The 23478-nt window shown below is 36.5% G+C and overlaps 1 protein-coding gene across 3 annotated transcripts; it reads left to right on the top strand.

The window, feature by feature from the left end:
• The first annotated feature begins 17028 nt into the window (after positions 1–17028).
• Positions 17029–22005, top strand: LOC146906182 (uncharacterized). Of its 3 annotated transcripts, XM_085727069.1 has the most exons (5): positions 17030–17307; positions 17496–17617; positions 19544–19618; positions 19750–21058; positions 21683–22005. In XM_085727069.1, the coding sequence occupies exon 4, from the start codon at positions 19752–19754 to the stop codon at positions 20934–20936; it is 1185 nt and encodes a 394-aa protein (XP_085583195.1). In that variant the 5' UTR covers positions 17030–17307; positions 17496–17617; positions 19544–19618; positions 19750–19751; the 3' UTR covers positions 20937–21058; positions 21683–22005. The 3 variants fall into 3 exon arrangements, with proteins under 3 accessions (XP_085583196.1, XP_085583195.1, XP_085583197.1); XM_085727070.1 differs by having other exon boundaries at positions 17029–17307; positions 19544–21058; XM_085727071.1 differs by lacking the exons at positions 17030–17307; positions 17496–17617; positions 19544–19618 and having other exon boundaries at positions 20694–21058.
• Positions 22006–23478: the final 1473 nt, after the last annotated feature.

Below are 23478 nucleotides of genomic sequence, written 5' to 3'. Positions count from 1 at the left end.
TGTTCAATTTTGAATTCTTCACATAAAGCTTGCATCATGCTATTGTTCAGATTGGAACCATTGTCAGTGATGATCTTGTTGGGAACACCATATCGACAGATGATGTTATTCTTGATAAACTTGACAACCACTTGCTTAGTCACGTTTGCATAGGAGGCCGCTTCAACCCACTTGGTGAAGTAGTCAATTGCCACTAGAATGAAACGATGTCCGTTGGAAGCCTTTGGTTTAATTCTTCCAATCATGTCAATGCCCCACATAGAGAAAGGCCATGGGGAAGAGATAACATTGAGGGCATGTGGAGGTACATGAATCTTGTCAGCATAAATTTGACATTTGTGGCATCTCTTAGCATGTTTGTGGTAGTCACGTTCCATAGTTATCCAGTAATAGCCGGCTCTTAACAATTTCCTTGACATGGTGTGACTCGAAGCATGGGTCCCAAAAGTACCGTCATGTACATCATGCATTAATTTCTCGGCTTCTTGTTTGTCAACACACCTCAACAAGACCATGTCAATGTTCCTCTTGTATAGGATTTCTCCGTCCAGAAGGAAACTACTAGCCCATCTTCTCAAAGTCTTTTTATCCCTGTTAGAAGCACCAGGTGGATATTCATGATTCTGCAAGAATTGTTTGATGTTGTGATACCAAGGCCTTTTGTCATTCACATCTTCATCAGCCTGATCTGGTACATTTTCAATAGTAAACACATGAGCGGGTCTATCAAGACGCTGCACTTTGATTACGGGCACGTCATTCCAATGGTTCACACGAAACATGGAAGACAAAGTAGCAAGAGCATCATCCATCTGATTTTCATCCCGAGGGATGTGGTGTAGCTCAACCTTGGTAAAGTATGTCAACAGACGTCTTGCATAGTCACGGTAAGGGATCAGCTTCTCATGATGAGTCTCCCATTCACCCTTTATCTGATTAATAACGAGTGCGGAATCACCATAAATGTTAAGGTGCTTAATTCTCAAGTCAATGGCTTCTTCAATGCCCAAGATGCATGCTTCATATTCAGCTATGTTATTTGTGCATTCAAAGGTTATTCGAGCAGTGAAAGGAATGTGGTGCCCCTGTGGAGTTACAATGATGGCCCCAATTCCTTTACCATAAGCATTAACAGCACCATCAAACACCAATCCCCACTTGCTATTGGGGTCCGGCCCTTCATTGATCAGTGGTTCTTCACAGTCTTTCGCTTTCAAATACATAATCTCTTCATCAGGGAAATCAAACTTAATCGGCTGGTAATCATCAAGAGGTTGACAAGCAAGATGCTCAGCAAGGATGCTTCCTTTGATTGCTTTCTGAGCTTTGTACACAATATCATATTCAGACAACAACATTTGCCAACGCGCGATCTTTCCAGTAACAGCAGGCTTCTCAAAGATGTACTTGATTGGATCCATTCGGGATTTCAACCAAGTTGTATGATTCACCATATAATGACGCAGGCGTTTGGCAGCCCAGGCTAAAGCACAACAAGTCTTTTCAAGCATTGTATACCGAGTCTCACAGTCGGTGAACTTCTTGCTCAGATAGTAGATAGCATGTTCTTTCTTTCCAGTCTCGTCTTGTTGGCCGAGAACACAACCCACGAAATCATCTAACACTGACAGATACATAATCGAAGGCCTTCCTTCCACTGGCGGGACAAGGATAGGTGGTTCCAACAAGTATTCTTTAATGCTATCAAAAGCTTCCTGACATTCATCATTCCATACAACAGGCTGATTCTTTCTGAGCAACTTGAAAATTGGGCCACAAGTAGTAGTTATGTGAGATATGAATCTTGAAATATAATTCAGACGTCCGAGGAAACCTCTGACTTGCTTTTCAGTTTGAGGAGCTGGCATCTCGCTGATGGCTCGGACTTTGTCGGGATCAACTTCAATGCCTCTTTGGCTGACAATGAAGCCTAGCAACTTTCCAGATCTTACACCGAATGTACACTTGTTAGGATTCAACCGCAGCTTGTACTTTCTCAATCTTTCAAACATCTTTTTCAAATACACGACATGCTGCTCTTCATCACTTGATTTCACAATCATATCATCAACATATACTTCAATCTCTTTGTGAATCATATCATGAAACAGAGTGGTCATACCCCTTTGATAGGTAGCACCAGCATCTATCAAGCCGAACGACATCACTTTATAACAGAACGTTCCCCATGGAGTGATGAAGGACGTCTTTTCTCTATCCTCAGGAGACATCCGTATCTGGTTATAACCAGAGAAACCATCCATAAAAGAGAACACTTTAGACTGAGCAGTACTGTCAACAAACACGTCAATATGAGGCAATGGGAAGTTGTCTTTGGGACTGGCTTTATTCAAATCTCTGTAATCAACACACATTCGAACTTTCCCATCTTTCTTTGGTACTGGTACAATATTGGCAATCCACTCGGGATATTCAGCTGTCACGAGGAAACCCGCATCAATTTGCTTCTGCACCTCAACCTTGATTTTAAGAGCCATGTCTGGACAAGACCTTCTCAATTTCTGTTTAACAGGAGGACATTCAGGTCTTGTCGGTATTCGGTGCTCCACAATCTTGGGATCTAGACCCGGCATATCTTCATAGGACCATGCAAAGACATCTGGATAGTCATGGAGAAGCTGAGTAATTTTCCTTTTCACTTCTGGCTCAAGTGCTGCACCGATCTTGATCTCTCGCTTGTTCTCTTCAGTACCCAGGTTGATAAGCTCAATCTCTTCCTGGTGAGGCTGAATGGCTCTTCTTTCTTGCTCAAGCAGTCGAGTGATCTCATACGGTATCTCTTCATCACCTTCCTCATCTTCAGCTTCATATACAGAGAATTCAAAATTTGGAGGAACCATAGGGTCACTGTGTTCAACGGGTTTATTATGGTTCAATCTGCATAATATGATTGCGATGATTTTAGAAAAAAATGTTTTTTATGCAGATTTTTGAAATTAATAAGAAAAATACATATGTTTTGGTTTTTTCTGGCATTACCATTATTTCCAAGAAAAAAGGCACTAAAAAGTAAAAAACAAAGAGTCGCGGGAAAGACGACAACTTTTATTGATAACGGCAATGCCGAAACAAACATGCCCTTACAATGATATCACTTTCGCCTTGGGCAGAGCGAAAGGATTGTTATTTTGAAAACAAAGAAAAACATGAGCAACAAGACACATTACATGGAAGCATGCATGACTAAAGGAACATCAATGGCCTCCCAATTTCTCACAGTGCCTCCTCGTACAACAAATGTAGGCACATAACTACTCTCAGCAGCATCTTCAGCAATAGAATTGATAAACCCAGCACTGTAGAAAGTTCCTGTTGAAACGCCAGAGGTTGGGGAGAATCCAAGGCCCTCTTTACGCTTGTTTTCCAAAATCTGAATCACTTTGCCCCAGCCGGCAGCTTGTCCTTCCTGAACAGCCTTCTGGGCATCTTTCAATGAAGCCATGCTAGCACTAGCCCTCCGGGGTTCTGCCCCTTCAACAGTCAAGCCTTGAAATGATGTCCCTTCAGCGGACCCTGCTTCAACACAAGAGAAAGATGACACTTGGCTAACTAGATATGCTTCTTCACCATGTACAGTGACAATCTTACCATTCCTCACAAACTTGAGCTTTTGATACAAAGTAGAAGTGACTGCCCCAGCGTCGTGAATCCACGGTCTTCCGAGGAGACAACTGTAAGAAGCATTGATGTCCATGACCTGGAAAGTAATCTGAAATGTCTCAGGACCAATGGTAATTGGCAAGTCTACTTCCCCAAGAACATCCTTGCGAGATCCGTCGAAAGCCTTAACCAGATAGCTACTTCCCCTCAGAGAAATTCCATGATGACTCAACTGTCTTAGTGTAGACTCAGGCATTACATTCAAGGATGATCCAGTGTCCACCAGCACATTGGATATCATGTCAGACTTATAGTGTACTGAGATATGCAGAGCCAGGTTGTGGTGTTTTCCTGCTTCGGGGAGTTCATCATCACCAAACCCCAAGTTATTGCAAGCAGTGATGTTACCCACTATCCCATCAAACTGATCCACAGAGACTTCATGATCAACATAAGCTTGTTCCAGTACTTTCGTCAACACTTTCCTGTGAGCCTCTGAGCTCATGAGCAGAGACAAGATGGATATCTTTGACGGAGTTTGCAGCAGCTGGTCAACAACTTTATAGTCACTCTTTTTGATAAGCCTCAGAATTTCATCCAGATTAGACTCTTCAAGAGACTGGCCTGATGGGTCGGGGCTCTTGTCAACAGGAGGAGCAACTGGTGGAGTTATTGTGGCAATAGGTGTAACCACCTTCTTTTGGAACAAGGGTGGACGGACTTTTCCGCTTCTCAGGGCTGTAATTTCTCCTGCAACATTATCAACTGTTGCTGGGGATACCAGAGGAACTTCTACTCCATTCTCAATCATGGTTGCATTGTACTTGTAAGGGATTGCTTTCGTAGAGGCATAAGATACAGGACCAGGTAACCTGATCACCAAAGGTTCAACATTCCTTGTCTGAGATGTACCTTCAGCAGGAGAGTCGTGAAACACTGGCACAATCACACATACATCACTGACAATCAAGTGTTTGTCATCCATCAGACTCTGTATATCATCTTGCACCACACAACAACCCATGGGATTTTGCAGACATTCTGAACAAGAAGCATGATCGTGATTGAACAAAGAAGCCTGGCAGAGTTTGACATGTAGCGGTATCAAGGGAGTAGCAACATTGCGGACATCCAACATGGGATCCTCTTGAGGAACGGGGATCCTTTCAAAAGCTTCAATCATGTTAACAGCAGCATGGTTTGGAAGTGGATTGTCAAGAACATGAGGAACACTATTTTCAAAAGTCAACCGTCCTTTTTCCATCAGGTCTTTTACAATATACTTCAGAGCATAGCAGCCTTCAACATCGTGGCCTTGAGCACCCTGATGGAATTCACATGTGAGATCCTGTCGGAACCTGGGAGGCATAGGATTAGGTGGAGGCTTGCCTGGTCTAGTGACACAGTGCCCCTTAGCAAGTAGAGTTGGGAGCAGCTCAGCATACCGCATTGGTATTGGTGGAAAATAAGTCTTGGGCCGAGGACCCTGTTGTTGCTGCTGCTGCTGTTGAGCAGGAGGTTGCTGTTGTACTTGCTGAGCAATGGCATTAACGGGCACTGGTGGTTGACCCGGTGGCAGAGGATATTGCTGATAGAATGGCAGGAAAAAAGGATGTTGAGAGTACTGCATGTATTGATAGGGCAGAGGTAATTGAGTAGCATTAACAGGTGTAGACTGATTACCCGATACCATCCCTACTTCGGATTCTTTCCGCTTATGGTGGCCATTACCTTACTTCTTTGGTGCACTGGCTGAAGATTCACCCTTTTCAAGAACAATGATACCCTCTCTAACGGCCTCTTCTAGACGAGTTCCCATAGTAACCATGTCAGAGAAATTGTTTGGAGCAGAGACTATCATTCTTTCCTTATATTCCTTCTTCAGAGTCTTCAGGAACGTCTGTGTTAATTCTTCCTCATCAAGCCGAGGAGAAACCCGGGCAGCTGCCCCTCTCCATCTCTGGGCATATTCACGGAAAGTTTCATCTGATTTCTGAGACAAGGACTTAAGAGAGTCCCTGTTTGGCTTCAGACGGGTATTGAATTCATAATGACTTTCAAAAGCAGCAGCAAGTTCCTCAAAAGTATGGATATTGTCTTTGCTCAAACCAGTGTACCAATCAGCTGCATCTTCTGCTAGGCTGTCTTGGAAGCAGTGTATCATTAGTGCATCATTATCTGCATAATTGGCCATCTTTCGGACGTACCGAATGACATGGCTATGTGGACAGGAAGATCCATTGTATTTGTCAAAATCTGGCACTTTGAACTTCTTAGGAATCTCAAATCGGGATACCAAACATAGATCACGAGCCTTAGCAGAGACATTGTTTCCACGGCTAGCTTTGACCTCACGAAGTTCTCCAGCCAACTCCCTTAACTGTCTTTTCATAGCTTCCATTGCAGGATCTTGTCCACGCGGAGTATCGACATCAATCACTTGTTGCACAGTGTGGACAATAGGATCGGTAACAGTAGTCACCTGAGGCATAGTGGCGGATACAGGAATCTGTCCTTGACCAGCAAAACCAGAGACACCAGCAGCAGTATTAGGAGAATAGTAAGCTGAGAGCCCATAAGGACGCCCATTGGGCATAACAAACCGAGCATCGGTAGCCACAGTAGACAGTGGGATAAATGGAATCGCTTCGGTAGAAGCTGGGACAGATGTGGCTGGTTGTTCTTGTGCAGCCATCAGAGCAGACATAGTGTCATGAGCCTTAGCCAAGTCTTCTTTCATAGCAGCCAATTCGGCACGGAGCTGAGCATTTTCTTCTTCAAAGTTAGCCAAAATCCTTCTCTTGTGAAATCTTGTTTGATGAACTCTATCTGGCTGGTAAACCTTGCGAACACAAGCCACTTTTCAGACTGCGGCGGACAAAACCAGGAGGCAATGAGCACGAGAGAAGTTTTTTGTGACCAATGAATGCATATGATGCATGAAATGTGTTAATGCATATGCAAAAAGACTCTTTTTTTTTGTGTTATCGAAGGGTTTTAGACAAATGAGAAGTTTGTGAACATTACTAAACAACGATTAACATAAACGGGAAACAAACAACCAACATATAGTTTTACAGGACGATTCCCTTTGAAATGCTAAGCCAAGGGGTAGACTTTGAAATGTAAAACAACATAAACAAATGGAAATAACAACTGGAAATGGAGATCCTCAAGCATAGGAAGTGGCAGCATCATCCTCAGACTCAGACCCAGACTCATAGCTGCAATATCGGGCATAGAAGTTATGGGCACTCCTAGCCCTCTTGGAGTCTCTCATAAGCAACCTATCTTTCTCTTCAATCTCTCCCCTAGCCTTAGCTAACTCTTTCTTCAGTGTCAAGACCTCATGAGTTTTCTGCTCATCCTTTCCATCCAAAGTCATGATCAAGTTCTCAGCCTCATAGTATCTAGTCTTCCACTGATGCTTCTCCCGACTCTCCATAGCTAGATGCTCCTGATACATCTCCTGGGTAGGTGGGAGTAGAGGTAAAGGCATGGTAGGAATAGATGCAGACACATACCTCATAGAGGGGTAAGGCATACCAATCTCCTCAGCTTGGTTTATCACCCACTGTGTATATGCCTCATGAGCAACACCGGACCTTATACCCATATGCTTCACCTCTTTCTTCCGGAGTTTGGACCAAGCTCCTATGAAATCCTCTCTTATTCCCGTGGGAGCATTAGAGTAGTGAAAGAAGTAAGGAGCTGTAGCAAGATTGATGGGCTTTTCTTTCATCGGGAAACCAAATTGTCGCAAGGCGAGTTCCGGGTTATAGTTGATTCCACCCCTGGTACCAAGAAGAGGTACATTAAGAAACTTTCCACCACCAAAGATAATTTCCTTAACTCTAGAAGCGGGAGTGAGCCAAACCACTTCATTAGGAGTGAGAGCCATAATCCTCTGTGAAATAGACCAATTCTCCGGATAGTCGTGGAAAGACTTCGGAAGGTGCGAAATAAACCACCTATAGAGGAGAGGCATACAACAAAGAATGTATCCACGACCCTTGCCGGATCGATCGTGAATAGCATGGTATGTGTCAGCTAGCAAAGTAGGAACCGGATTCTTGGAGTGGAAGATCATAATAGCATTCATATCCACGAAGTCGTCAAGATTTGGAAAGAGAATAAGCCCATAGATGAGAAGTGCAAGAATAGCCTCGAGAGTGTCCTGACAAGTGGTATTGAGCTTGGCTTTCTCAAGAAGATACTCTGAAGTGAACCCTCGAATACGGGCCTTAGTGACAAGATTCTTGGAGACATCAGTGGTCTTGAGATAGAGATCTTTAGCAATAACCAATGGAGTAGGAGGATTCTCAAGTCCCGCAAAGGGTACCCCCTTATCAATAGATAGACCTATCAAGTGGGCATAAGCCTCTAGAGTAGGCACCAACTGAAAGTTAGGAAAAGTAAAGCACCGATACTCCCGATCATAGAATTGCACTAGAGTGTGCACAAGCTTCTCATCCACATTAGTCTGGAGGAGAGTAAGTAACGCCCCGTAACGATGTCGGAAACCAGTCGGATCCTCAATCTTGAGTGCCAAATCTCTCAAACTAGCCAAATCCACTTCCTTGAACTTGTAGGACTTAGTCTTTCCCATTCCTACAATGTTTACAAATTCAATTTGTCTAAGCCCTTCGATAACAATGCATGGAAAAAGTTTATGCATGTATGCATGAATGCATGATTATGTTCAAGGTCGGAGAAAACATAGTGGGTTGAAGTTCAAAGTCAAGGAGTCATGGGTGGACACGGTGTCCGGTGAATCTAGGGCTTTAGGATAATAGTAACCGGGTTCTAAAAAGGTTCCCAAGTTGCAACCTCTCCGACGTATATCACGGTGTCACGAGACAACACTCGCTCCATGATTATACATAAGAAGGTCTAACTTGAGTGTAGTATCGCGTGACGACTAAAACTCGAGACAACACTCGGTTTAGCCTCCGCACTACATCCTAGAAAATGGCCATGGATGGGTTCGGTTATCTATGGTTCATAGCGTCATAGAACAATTAGAAGTAAAGTGCCTAAACGCGACAACACGCGCCGACAACATCACCTCCAAAATGCCTTAGCTATGTGGGATTGATCGCATAATCCAAAACACGAGGCAACCCCCGGAATGAATTGTCGATTATATCCCTCCTAAATCCTAAGTTCACTCAGCCCGGGTGCAGGACTTTTGATATTCTCACCCCACACGTTTGCAAGAAATTAAACATTTATGCACATAGGAAAGCAAAAAAGAAGCAAGTAAAAACGAAAGCGCAAGCGTGGAAATAAAGACTAGGCGTAACTCTCGAATCTCCCCAGTGAAGTCGCCAGCTGTTTTATCTTGGTTTTCGGGTGTCAAACATTGATTACGTTTGAACCTTTTTAACCGGTGATATCTCATTTTTTCTTGGGAAGGGAAAAAGTAAGCAAAACCCTTGAGAATCGAGGTCCGGGAGTTGTTTTCGCTACGGGAAGGTGTTAGGCACCCATAACGACTATAGTATCCTATAGGAACCGTCTTTAATTTCTACGCGCGCGCTTTATTTTTAAATGCTATTTGAAAGTATTTATTTAAACCTAAGAGTTTCTAAGTGAAGAATTGGAGGGAGAAGAATGCTTGAATTTTTGTTTTATTTGAATTGAAGGAATTTTGATTCCTTGCCTACGTACCCGTTTAAGGGATCAAATCCACCGTAGTTCTCTTCCAAAAAATGTTTTTGTTTTTGTTTGTTGATTTTAAGTTTGAAAATTGGAATTTTGAAGAATGGAGATTGAGAGGCCTCAAAGGCATGAGATTGTGAAAATGTGAGGTGGAATTAGTTATTTGCAAAAAAGGTCAAGTATGATTAGAATTCATTAAGTTTTTATTTAAGAAAAGAAAAGGAAAATTCAATGGGATTTTGATCCCAAGGTTTATTAAGAAAAGTATTTGAGTGATGTTGTTTATATTTTTTGGAAAGTTGATTTTTCTAAGTATAAATCCTAAGCATTCATCTAAACATACAATCCTAAACATACATCTAAACATGCATATCCTAGCCATACATCTAGAGTGAGGTGTGTGCATGTGTCGGTGCTTGTGTCGGTGTACATTATTAGAGTCCATTGTCCTTTACATCATCGGCCTAGATACATTCTATGGTCTTGCAAGAAATTAAAATTGCATAAAATAAAATACAAGAACCCTAGGTTATACATGCTAAGTCTTTTGCAAGAAAACTTAAATGGCAAGGAAAGTAAAGCTTAAAGACACAAGATGGAAATAGAGGGGTTAGTGAACAAAAATGCATGAAATGATGGAAATGTGGCATAAAAGAAATGACAAAGAGCATAGAAACATTGAAAATACAAGAGGCAAATTCACATATGGCATTTCACACATCTTGGAAGCAAAAATTTCAACCAAGTCATAGAACAAGAGAATTGCAATCAAGTACATGTTTGAAGCATTTTTAAGGCACGAAAAAGTACCAAAAACATAGGGTAGAAAAAATTCCATCATAACACACTTTTAGGATCATTTTCAAGTGTAGAAAAATTAACCAAATCACAAGTAAAAGGTAGGACAAATTTACAAGGCGTAGTGTCTATTTTTTTGGGGCATTTTTCATAGGCAAGAAAAATCGAACAAAGTGCAAGTAAAAAAGAACCATTATTAACAACTTGCAAAGAAAATTGAAACTTACAAGAGATAGCATACACATTTTTTATGTTTTCAAGAACGAGATTCAATCCTAAAAATGATCAAGGGACAATCAAAAGGAACAAAGCATATGGACCTTTTATCTACATTTTAACAAAACATTTATCAAGAACTAAAAAAGGTAACGATATCAATTACGCTTTACACATATATTTTCCTAAGCTATTCTAATATGTAAAACGCATCAAGAGTTAATAAAATCATCAAGAAGAACAACGAGAAAAGTTTTAGGAATCTTACCAAGCAATTTGAGGCAAACAGAGGCCTATTTGGCAAGAAGGAGGGTGCAGGTAGCAAAAAATGTAGCAATGTGTAAGAACCAAGCCCAGGCCCACGCAGCATCTTCTTCCTCCTCTTTAGCAAAATTCCAAAACCTAACAAACAGAACCACCTTCTTCCCCCATCATCACTCTCTTCTCGTCATCATCTTTCTTCTTCCGAACTGCAGAATTAACTGAATCTGAATTCGAATTCGGCTTGCAAATCGTTTTTCTTCGATTTTCTTCCCAACTTTCTTGCAGTTTCACAAAACAAGCCTTCTTTCGATTCACCGTCGACGGAGTAATCGCCATCACCGGCGGCAATCTTCATCGGACCTAAACTCATTCCTCTTATTGTTGAGTTACTTCTTTCCCCTCCTCCATGTCATCCCACTCTTCATTGATTTCAAACTCTTCGAACTCATCATCATCTTCGCATAGATCAATCTCAGTCACAGCATTTGCTTCAATCGCCATGGATAAATCTGAATCCGGTATTGGTTGAATTGAATCAACGATGAACCTTGGAGTATTGAGGTTTCGCTATCGATGAGATTGGAAGAATCTTATGTGCTCTCGATTCAGATTCGGTTCGTTCTTGCTTGATTCCGGTTACATTTTGGCCGGTTCGGTCTTGTATGGTAATGAACGGTTTGTTGCTTCAACGTTATTGTTGCTCAGTTTGAAAAAACGAGCTAGTGATGAAAGATAAACAGTGGTAATGCAACGGTTTATGCGATTGTTCTTTGAAATCAAAGGAAAAGGTTGCTGGAAATTTTCTGTTGATGAGGGTTTTTAATGGATCTGGAAAATGTCAGTGATATTCGTGCTTGTTCTTGAGGATTTTGAGTGTTTGATTTTCAAATTGAGGAAATATAAGAGAATTAGGGTTTGTGATGTAATTGGGAGGTTATGGAGGTTGTTATGGTGGTTTTTGGAGGTTGAAGGTGGTGGTTGAAGGTGGTTATGGTGGAGATGTGGTGGTTATGGAGGTTGAAGATGAAGTTAGTTGGAGGAGAGAGAAAGTGGGGGAAAAATAATTATGAATTTTGTGATTTTGTGTAAAAATGATTAAAAAATAAAATTGGTGTAAAAATGATTAGTGTATATGAACCTTGACCATGACTTTGACTTATTTATAGGTGATGTGGGAATGCTTAGACCAATGATGTGATGACATGTGGCACTTGACTTGTAACAAACCTTGACTTTGACTCTAACAAACTTAAAAAGGGATTAAAATGCAAATAACAAAACTTTAAGGACTAAAAATGCAAAATAACAAAAGGACTAAAATGTAATTAAAATAAAATTGGTAAAAAAAAGTAATTTGAAAATAACGTAAAGTTAAACGATTAAAAACAACAAAAATGAATCAGAAATTTTGTGTGAAATGACCAAAATGCCCCTAGGGACTAAAACGACTCGAAACGACTCAAATGCAATTTTAAAGTGATTTTTAACAAGGAATTAAAGCAAGAGTTTATTTAAACGAATTAAAAGACTCAGAGACAATTTTAAGAGATTAAACAGAGCTTTAACACATGAAAAGACTAAAATGCCCCTAGGGGCAAAACTGACTCAAAGTGACTTCCAATGCAATTTTTAAAAATGGATTTTGACATAGAATTGAAATAAGGACTTATTCAAACCAGTTGAAAAGACTCAAACAATTTTCAAAGATTGAAAGAAATTTTAACATAGGAAATGACTAAAATACCCTTTTATGTGAGTTTTGCAAGTAATATTGAAATAAAATGCAGAGAAAGATGTAATTGATCAGAGACATATCAAATGACTTGAAATGCAAGAAAAGAAGAATTAAACAAGTATTTTTAGGTCCAAAATTAGGGTATAACATATATCTATAATTACAATATTGTTATTATCTTGACCAAAGTTAACTTTTTTAAATGTGAGTTCAAAAAAAATAAATTGTCATAAATTTTTTGACTAAAAACTATTCTTTATTGACCAAAGAATATTTTTTTGAATTTAGTAAAAATATAATTTTTAGTTTGACCAATTTTTTCATAAGAGTTAGTTTTTTATTTGGTTTTGTATTTATACAAACAATGCTTATAAATTAAGTCATGTTGAAAAAATATTGCATAATAACAATGCTTATGAGTTAAGTTATCTTAACAAAACACATGGTAGAGTTAAGCCTATAAATACATCTCTCAAAATCATAATTCTGATAAACATTTCCCATGTTATATTATCGTTATGTTGTATTTGAGGGCTTATATAGCCTTCAAATTCATTTCTTCTTCCACTTACTTATACTTGCATCAAAACTCGTAGAACTTATCATCAAATCAACGAAATACCAAAATAGTTTTTTAATTGAATCGGAAGTGGTTCTTCCTTCTATAGGGCACTGATTGGATCCATGCATTGTCCTTGGTCACAAAGTGTAGGGGAATTTTTTCTGCCTAGCTTCATCTTGAAGAAATTATCCAAGATCTTTGTAAAACAACTAAATACCCTTAAATTTGTGGAACTCCAAGACAAAGAAATGGAGAGCTTTGTTGAAGAAAAGGAAAAATTCAGCCAAGTCCGTGAAATTAGCCTTGCTGCTATGAGGAAGAGGCATTGGGTGGAAGAGGATGAGATGGAGAAGAAGTCTGAAGAGGACTTGGCTAAACTCATGGAAAATTACTCCCCATCTCACCAGTAGAAAAAGTCCATTGGTCCCTTTCAGTTGGGGGTATTGCACGGGTGCATGCAAATATAAGCACAGACAAGAAAATAGAAAGACAAAATGAATACTGTTGAAACATTATCTTTTTTGAAATTGAGATTTGGAACTCAATATGTGGTTTTTAACTTGAATATTGCTCTTTTACACCGACTTGCCGTCCTGCAAGATTTTTATTTGATTGACCTATTTTTACAAATTTCAAGTTTCATACCCTTGTGCATGGAGTACTATAGGATTGTTAAAAAAAAACATTGTAAATATTCCTGAGAGGATTATATTTTACAGAGATGGAGTTAGTAAAGGGAAATTTAGTCAGGATTTATTGTATGAGATTAATGTAATTTGGAAGTCTTGTGTCTAAATAGAGTACGGCTATCAATTTAGCTTTATTTCTGGTTTAACAAGTAGAAGTGGAAACTGCTTTCTTTTTTTTTCATTTGAAGAACAGTGACGAAATTCAAAGAATTAACCGACCAACTCATTCATGTGTAGTTTGATGAAAATAACTTCAATGCGAATCAATTTTGAGATTGACCAATAATTTATGTTAAATTACTACTTTGTGTACTTGATGAGTTTCGACAGATCATCCTTCTGTTTAGGAGCACTTGTTAGATTTTTGGTGTTGTAGCTAAAATTTATTACCAAATCAAATTGATGAAGTACTAAATTAAAATATTATTTATTAATAGGAAGTGATTATTCATTAAAATTTCAAATATAATGTGTATTTGATCTTTTTATACATTTCATTATATGAATGTCTCAATTTCTACCTATTTTATTGTGAATTTATTATTGTATAAAATTATTTAGCAAAACAGAGCTGAAAGTAAACTACTTTTCGATATTTCAAAGAAAAGCTTACACAAACAACCCTAGTAAAAGTGTTGCTAAAAATATTTCTTCATTTCGTTTTACCCTACACTTATTTTTGATTTATTGAATTTCTGAATTTGTGTTTGAAGGTGATGAATTTCTGGATTTTTTATGAAGGTTAATGAAGTTGTTTTTGAAGATGATGAAGAGATGATGGAAGAAGATGAAGAAAAGGAAACAAAATTAAGTGTTGATAGTTCACTGTACCATACAATAGATCTGAATGATTTAACGGTCCTCTTTTTACAAAAAAAGATCAAATGGTTAAAATTCGTAAAATTAATAAGGTCTATGGTGGACTACTCTTAATGTTGTTTCACCTTAGATATTTAAGGTTAAAAACTAACGGAGAGGACCAAAATAGTAAACGGCAGAAGACATAAGGGACCAAATTACAACACTTAATAGTTAGGTGACCAAACTGAGAAATTAATATAAGTTAAGGAACCGCGGGATTTATTAAGCCTAAAAAATTCTTTTATGAAAACATTAAAAAAATTAGGATTTTAAATAAAATAATTTGATTAAAAAATTACTCAATGGAAAATTATTATTATTAATTGTTGTTTTAGTGGTCATTTTACAAATATCATATATGACATTTGAACTTTATCCTTTCATATTTCATCGGATATCTATAATTACAATATTGTTATTATCTTGACCAAAGTTAACTTTTTTAAATGTGAGTTCAAATAAAATAAATTGTCATAAATTTTTTGACTAAAAACTATTCTTTATTGACCAAAGAATATTTTTTTGAATTTAGTAAAAATATAATTTTTAGTTTGACCAATTTTTTCATAAGAGTTAGTTTTTTATTTGGTTTTGTATTTATACAAACAATGCTTATAAATTAAGTCATGTTGAAAAAATATTGCATAATAACAATGCTTATGAGTTAAGTTATCTTAACAAAACACATGGTAGAGTTAAGCCTATAAATACATCTCTCAAAATCATAATTCTTATAAACATTTCCCATGTTATATTATCGTTATGTTGTATTTGAGGGCTTATATAGCCTTCAAATTCATTTCTTCTTCCACTTACTTATACTTGCATCAAAACTCGTAGAACTTATCATCAAATCAAAGAAATACCAAAATAGTTTTTTAATTGAATCGGAAGTGGTTCTTCCTTCTATAGGGCACTGATTGGATCCATGCATTGTCCTTGGTCACAAAGTGTAGGGGAATTTTTTCTGCCTAGCTTCATCTTGAAGAAATTATCCAAGATCTTTGTAAAACAACTAAATACCCTTAAATTTGTGGAACTCCAAGACAAAGAGATGGAGAGCTTTCTTGAAGAAAAGGAGAAATTCAGCCAAGTCCGTGAAATTAGCCTTGCTGCTATGAGGAAGAGGCATTGGGTGGAAGAGGATGAGATGGAGAAGAAGTCTGAAGAGGACTTGGCTAAAGTCATGGAAAATTACTCCCCATCTCACCAGTAGAAAAAGTCCGTTGGTCCCTTTCAGTTGGGGGTATTGCACGGGTGCATGCAAATATAAGCACAGACAAGAAAATAGAAAGACAAAATGAATACTGTTGAAACATTATCTTTTTTGAAATTGAGATTTGGAACTCAATATGTGGTTTTTAACTTGAATATTGCTCTTTTACACCGACTTGCCGTCCTGCAAGATTTTTATTTGATTGACCTATTTTTATAAATTTCAAGTTTCATACCCTTGTGCATGGAGTACTATAGGATTATAAAAAAAAAACATTGTAAATATTCCTGAGAGGATTATATTTTACAGAGATGGAGTTAGTAAAGGGAAATTTAGTCAGGATTTATTGTATGAGATTAATGTAATTTGGAAGTCTTGTGTCTAATTAGAGTACGGCTATCAATTTAGCTTTATTTCTGGTTTAACAAGTAGAAGTGGAAACTGCTTTCTTTTTTTTTCATTTGAAGAACAGTTACGAAATTCAAAGAACTAACCGACCAACTCATTCATGTGTAGTTTGATGAAAATAACTTCAATGCGAATCAATTTTGAGATTGACCAATAATTTATGTTAAATTACTACTTTGTGTACTTGATGAGTTTCGACAGATCATCCTTCTGTTTAGGAGCACTTGTTAGATTTTTGGTGTTGTAGCTAAAATTTATTACCAAATCAAATTGATGAAGTACTAAATTAAAATATTATTTATTAATAGGAAGTGATTATTCATTAAAATTTCAAATATAATGTGTATTTGATCTTTTTATACATTTCATTATATGAATGTCTCAATTTCTACCTATTTTATTGTGAATTTATTATTGTATAAAATTATTTAGCAAAACAGAGCTGAAAGTAAACTACTTTTCGATATTTCAAAGAAAAGCTTACACAAACAACCCTAGTAAAAGTGTTGCTACAAAATATTTCTTCATTTCGTTTTACCCTACACTTATTTTTGATTTATTGAATTTCTGAATTTGTGTTTGAAGGTGATGAATTTCTGGATTTTTTATGAAGGTTAATGAAGTTGTTTTTGAAGATGATGAAGAGACACTACAAAAAAACGCGTTAATTGCGGCGGTTTTGTACTGGCGGTCCCTGTAACCCGCCACTATATCCGGTGTATTGCGGCCGTTTTTCTAGCCGCCGCTATCTACAGTACATTGCGGCGGTTTTGACCGCCAGTATTAACAAAATTTTGTTGCATAATTTACATTATATATTATGGCATTTTTGACTGCCGAAATCAACCATTTTAACTTTCCTAACCTCACAATATTTGGCGCACTAACTTCCCTCTTTTTTTTCCCAATTTTTTAGAAAATCCCTCCATCCTTTTCTTTTGTCCTTTTCTGTTGACATAAACTATTTTATAACAAAACTATTTTATAACAAAACTTATATCTTTTTCCAAACCTTCTCTCTTATATCTTTTTCCAAACCTTCTCCATGTTCCAAAAACCCTCAAACACGTTTCCATCTCTTCTAAACTATAACTAACCCTTTCTTCCTCAATGTTTCTTTGATTCCCGTCCTTTTCTTCACTGATTCCTCAATCTTTTTCAATTCATTACAGAACCCTCAAACACCCAACCCATTCGATTCCCTCAAACCCAATCTTCAACCGATTTCTGAAACCCTCATCTTTGGTCCCTGTCGAAGTCTTCTCTCAACTTGGTGAGTTTGAAGATTGCTTAGTCTGAAATACCCAAACCCTCATCTTTGTATTATTCTTGATTTTAGTTGGTTAACAAGGTTCAATTTTGATTATAAGGTTCAATTTTGATTATATGATTAAGACTTTATGCTGTTGGAATTTGTTGTTGTTTTCGTTATTGATTTTTTTGTTTTTCTTTTACTGGTAGAAAAACTCAGGTTTGTGACAAGAAACAAGCAGATCTACTGTTGATTATTTGAGGAGGTTTTGATTAAGCTAGAGATTTTGATTATTTGAGGGGGTTTGCTGCCAAATCAGGAGGATCTAGAGGTTTGTGAAAAGGATCCTTTCAAATAACATGTTTTTTATTACTGTTGTTTTATGTGTTTCACTTTTTATGTTTATACAATATGTTCCATCAAATAACACGTTTATGATTTTTTTGTTTTGTTTTATGTTTATTTTATTTCCATTTTTTTTTTATGTTTTGTTGAATAATTACTCTCTAGCTTGGTTATTTTAATTTTGGTTGAGTTCTATTTTTTTTTTTGGGATGTCATAACAACTTTAGATGACCAATGAACTAAGGTGATTTTTTTCCAATTTGTGTACCTTAAATGGTTTCAATTTGTGTGAGATGAGTTCAAACATACTTGTAACCTTAATTTTTTTTGCCTATAAAGATCTTCTGAATTGATGCCATTTGACTCTAGAAAAGTCAAAATTTTCGGTTAAATTGTTTATCCTATGGCCTTGTTTAATCGTTTCTCCTAAAGTTTTCTTTGATCTACTTTTCTTACCGGAGCCTTAATTGAAATTCTTTCAACATGATCAAACCACCCTACTTTTCTCCTCAACAATTGGTGTTTGTTTTGTATATATATTTGTTTCCTGTTTGTGTTGAGCATGGCTCATAGTCATTGATAAGTGGGAACCGCTCAACTATACTTATTACTTCATTTTAGTTTGTTGGTGGAACCTTTCTACTGTATAATCAAATGATAGAGTATCATTGTTCTTATCTTAGTAGTTAGGAGTTGATAAGGGATAGAATAAAGGGAAAATAAGAGTAGTTAAGAGGAGGTAGTGGAGTTTTTTCGTCTCTGTTTGTGCCTGTTTTTGGTGTCTGGGTGGTGCTGTTTGGCTGCTGGTCCAGCAGAAGTGGCAGGCCTCTGTTGTTTTTCTGCTATGGTGTGTCTTTGTTGTGGCTTGGATTGCATTTTGGGTCCTTGTATGTGATTTTTTTGGTGTTTTAGGCATGATAGTAAGTTGTGTAACAGCTGATGTGTGCAGTTGCTACAACTTCTGTAGTTGATAAGGGATAAAATAAAGGGAAAAAAGAGTAGTTAAGATTTGTTACTTGTTTGAGTAGTTAGTTAGCTATTTGGTTAGGTAGAGAATACAAGGATGGAGATGATCATTGAGTATTGTAAAAAAAAGCATATCCTTCGTAGCTGAGCTTTCTGTCATAAGCCAAATTAATTGTAGCCAAAGTATGTTTATACTTTATACTTGTTGCCTCCTCCTCCTCCAGAAAATTTTTCCTTCCTCTAGAGTCTACTTCTAGAAGTGCAACAGTTTCTCAATGACTTATTTTGTCACATACAATTCAACTAACTGAAGTTACATAGATCTTATCCATTATATATATTAGTTTTAATATTTCTATACTTTTGTTTCTTGCGCAATTCAAAACTTGCTGAATTTCTAGTTTTATAAGAAATAATTTAATGCATATACAAATAAAGCTAGTCATTGTAGTCTTCTATAATTGTTTGTTTGATCTCTTGTATTGATGCTCTGATTAGTTTAAAATCAAGTCAATTATGTGGGAGTTCGGCATCCAAATCTAGTCAATATATAGTGGTCTGATTCTTCAAATAATTACATTTTTGTTATAAATTTCATTTGCATTTTTCAAACATTTTCTCAAACTACACTTTTCATATTGTAAAATTAGATGAGCACCACCATTGTCCTGTGGCAGCTGCCATAGGCCACAACACCTATTATATCTAACATAGACCACAGCACCATGTTTTATGGTGGATTGTTGGCTTGCTGCCATAATCTGCAGATAGATAACAGTGGATATTATTATTATTATTTTTTTTTGGCTTTTCTGGATAACATAAAAAATCAAATACATGATTTTTTGCTTGCCAAATCATTGATTTTAGTTTCCTTGTGATTCAAATATACTTCAATTCATTCTGTACTATACTTTTAACACTTCATTTTCTGTTTGTCCCATAGAACTGCTTTAACTGTCAGCACATCAATTGCCGTTGCACCAAAATTGCCGTCTGAAATCTCAAAACTGTGGAGGAGGTATGAGATGCGTTCCTTGTACCTTTATACATTGTCTATATAATTCTATATCTTAATTCATCATCAGTGATTATTAAAATTTGGTAGTTATGAATCTTAAGATGCAATGCTTTAATATATTTTTTTTGTAGTCATGTCAATTGATAAATCATGGATTTGCAAACCACTAAGCACACCTGAATATGAAAATGGGATAATTCACTTTTTGAATTTTGCATTTGAACATCAACCTGCTGATGTACTTACAATTAAGTGTCCGTGTTCAAAATGTGGTTTCAAGAAGGGGGGAACATGGGATGAAGTTTACATACACCTAAAAAATAGACCTTTTCCGAAAAATTACAAAATTTGGACTTGGCATGGTGAAAGACCAAATGTAATCGCGTCTGAGGCAGTTCAAAGAACCTGTGTTGCAGAAGATACTTTTCAACCACAAAATCCAATGGAAAACATGGTCAATGATGCATTTGGAATTGGTCGAAACAACCTGGACGATGCTGTTCCATCCTCTGTGCATAACAATGAAGGGCATAACTCGACACGTGATGCTGACGATGTCGAGATTTATGCGTTGTTAAAGGACGCAAATGAAGAATTATATGAAGGGTGTACAAAGTATTCAAAATTGTCATTTATAGTTAAATTGTATCATATAAAGTGCTTGTGTAGAATGAGTGACAAAGCCATGACTATGATTCTGGAATTGTTAAAAGACGTGTTCGTAGATGCAAAGATTCCTAATTCATTCTACGAGGCTAAGAAAATCATCAACAAACTTGGTCTTGGTTATATTAAGATACCTGCTTGCCCAAATGATTGTATGTTATATTGGGGTGAAGAAAATCAAGAATTGGAAGAATGCAAAATATGCAAGATATCTAAGTGGAAGGATAACAAGAAGAAACAGCCTGCAAAGATATTGCGCTACTTTCCACTAAAGCCAAGATTGCAGAGGCTATTTATGGGTTCCAAAACCGCAGAGTCTATGAGTTGGCATGCATTGGATGGTAACCAAGATGGGCTGATGCGACATCCTAAAGATTCCGAGGCATGGAAAACGTTTGACTTACTTCATCCTGAATTTGCAGCAGATCCTCGAAATGTACGACTTGGCCTATCCACCGATGGCTTTAACCCTTTTGGAGTTATGAGTTCAAACTACAGCATTTGGCCGGTGGTTCTTATCCCATACAATCGCCCTCCATGGGAATGGGAATGGTTCCTACTATTGCTTTTAAGCATACTACCACACGACTTAGCGGTATGGAGTTTGGCTCTTTTCGAGGTAGTACTTCAAGCGGCAGTTCTGCATTGGTGAACCAAAAACTTGCAACTATGGAGGCTCAAATGGCAGCACTTGTTGGCTACATTAAAGCGAAGGAAGGTGGTTCACTACCTCCAGAGTTAGCTGCTGCCTTATTTCCCAATGATACACAACAGGTATAACAACTACTCAATGCATTTATGATTTTGTGCATGTGTCTTTCTGGAGTAGTAGCCTACAACCTTCCTCATTGCTAAATATATAGAGATGCATTTCTAGTTGCGTAGAATCCAAAAGGCCCAAGTTATAAAATAAGTGAAGATAACCAAGAGTTGATAATGACTAATCCATCACGTTCAGACATGATCAGTAAAACGCAATTTTGTGGAAAAAGATATTATGTAACATGAAACTGACGAGAATAAATGAAAGTTTTAAGGGTTACGGACCAAATGTTGTTATGTAATATGATTTCAAAATTTCTATACCACTACCACTATTACCGGCGCTACATTAAGCTTTGGAAGCATTGATATTATTTGATGATATTTTACAAAATGGATCTTAATGCTATTGGGCTAATGAAATAAATACTGCTAATTTTTTTATCAATTAAATGCATTAATTTCTTTAAGTTTTTCATCATCAATCTTTAAATTCATCAATTATGAAAAATTGATTTTGGATAATACTGTCTTTCAAGCTTTTACTTTGATAATAACTTTTACTTTGCTTAGGTTGTTGAATTGGCAATAATATCTTGCTCAATATGAGTTAACAATTATAATATTTTTTTGCAGGCATCAAACGTAGGAAGTGAATCTCCAACACCTAATGACATATCTAGATCATCAGATGAAAGCAACGCACGTGGAGCACGAGAGTCCTAATTTTAGTGACAGCAGTAGTGTAGTCATTTTCATGTTTTGAAACTTGTTATTTTGAGAATAGCTAAAGATGGTAGCAATGGTTTGTGTAACTTTATGTTTGGAGACTTGTTTATTTTGAGACTTGTTTATTTTGAGAATGGGTTTATTTTGAGTATGGGTATTTGTATCAAACTCCACTTGAGTTGAATTATAACTATATCAATGACAATGTTCAAAATTTGTTTGTCCTTTAATTTTGTTCAAAAAATAGAAATGTACAATTATATATTCCTATGAAATAATAATATTATAAATAAAATAATTTCAATTTTCTGAGCATTGTGGCATTTTATATGTCAATTGTGGCAGCTAAATGATTAAATATCAGAAGTAAATTTTGGCAGTTGGACATGCCACTACATGCAGAGGTCTCGGGAGTAATTTCTGGCGGTTAAAACCGCCGGTACTTTCTGCATATTACGGCGGTCAAAAATGCCAGAAACACCTATTGGCTTTGTCACAATAATGTAAATAATGGCGTTTGAAACTGCCGTTAAATACAATTAAATAACCGCCACTTTAAACCAAGTACAAAACGGCGGACAACATGGCGGTTACGTAAAAACTGCCGCTTTAAACATTGTGGCATGCAAAATTTCGGCATTTTTTAAAATGCCACAATTGTACATAGTGGCGGCTAAAACCGCCGGAACATACATTTTTTAGCCGCCGGAAAACACGCGTTTTTTTGTAGTGAGATGATGGAAGAAGATGAAGAAAAGGAAACAAAATTAAGTGTTGATAGTTCACTGTACCATACAATAGATCTGAATGATTTAACGGTCCTCTTTTTAAAAAAAAAGATCAAATGGTTAAAATTCGTAAAATTAATAAGGTCTATGGTGGACTACTCTTAATGTTGTTTCACCTTAGATATTTAAGGTTAAAAACTAACGGAGAGGACCAAAATAGTAAACGGCAGAAGACATAAGGGACCAAATTACAACACTTAATAGTTAGGTGACCAAACTGAGAAATTAATATAAGTTAAGGAACCGCGGGATTTATTAAGCCTAAAAAATTCTTTTATGAAAACATTAAAAAAATTAGGATTTTAAATAAAATAATATGATTAAAAAATTACTCAATGGAAAATTATTATTATTAATTGTTGTTTTAGTGGTCATTTTACAAATATCATATATGACATTTGAACTTTATCCTTTCATATTTCATCGGATATCTATAATTACAATATTGTTATTATCTTGACCAAAGTTAACTTTTTTAAATGTGAGTTCAAATAAAATAAATTGTCATAAATTTTTTGACTAAAAACTATTCTTTATTGACCAAAGAATATTTTTTTGAATTTAGTAAAAATATAATTTTTAGTTTGACCAATTTTTTCATAAGAGTTAGTTTTTTATTTGGTTTTGTATTTATACAAACAATGCTTATAAATTAAGTCATGTTGAAAAAATATTGCATAATAACAATGCTTATGAGTTAAGTTATCTTAACAAAACACATGGTAGAGTTAAGCCTATAAATACATCTCTCAAAATCATAATTCTTATAAACATTTCCCATGTTATATTATCGTTATGTTGTATTTGAGGGCTTATATAGCCTTCAAATTCATTTCTTCTTCCACTTACTTATACTTGCATCAAAACTCGTAGAACTTATCATCAAATCAAAGAAATACCAAAATAGTTTTTTAA

This window comes from Medicago sativa, chromosome 7 (assembly GCF_051527215.1).
Source record: "Medicago sativa cultivar Bolivia chromosome 7, Bolivia_mono, whole genome shotgun sequence".
NCBI classification, from domain to species: domain Eukaryota; kingdom Viridiplantae; phylum Streptophyta; class Magnoliopsida; order Fabales; family Fabaceae; genus Medicago; species Medicago sativa.
The sequence above is the reverse complement of the archived record's forward strand: the minus strand, read 5'-3'. Positions and strand labels throughout refer to the sequence as shown.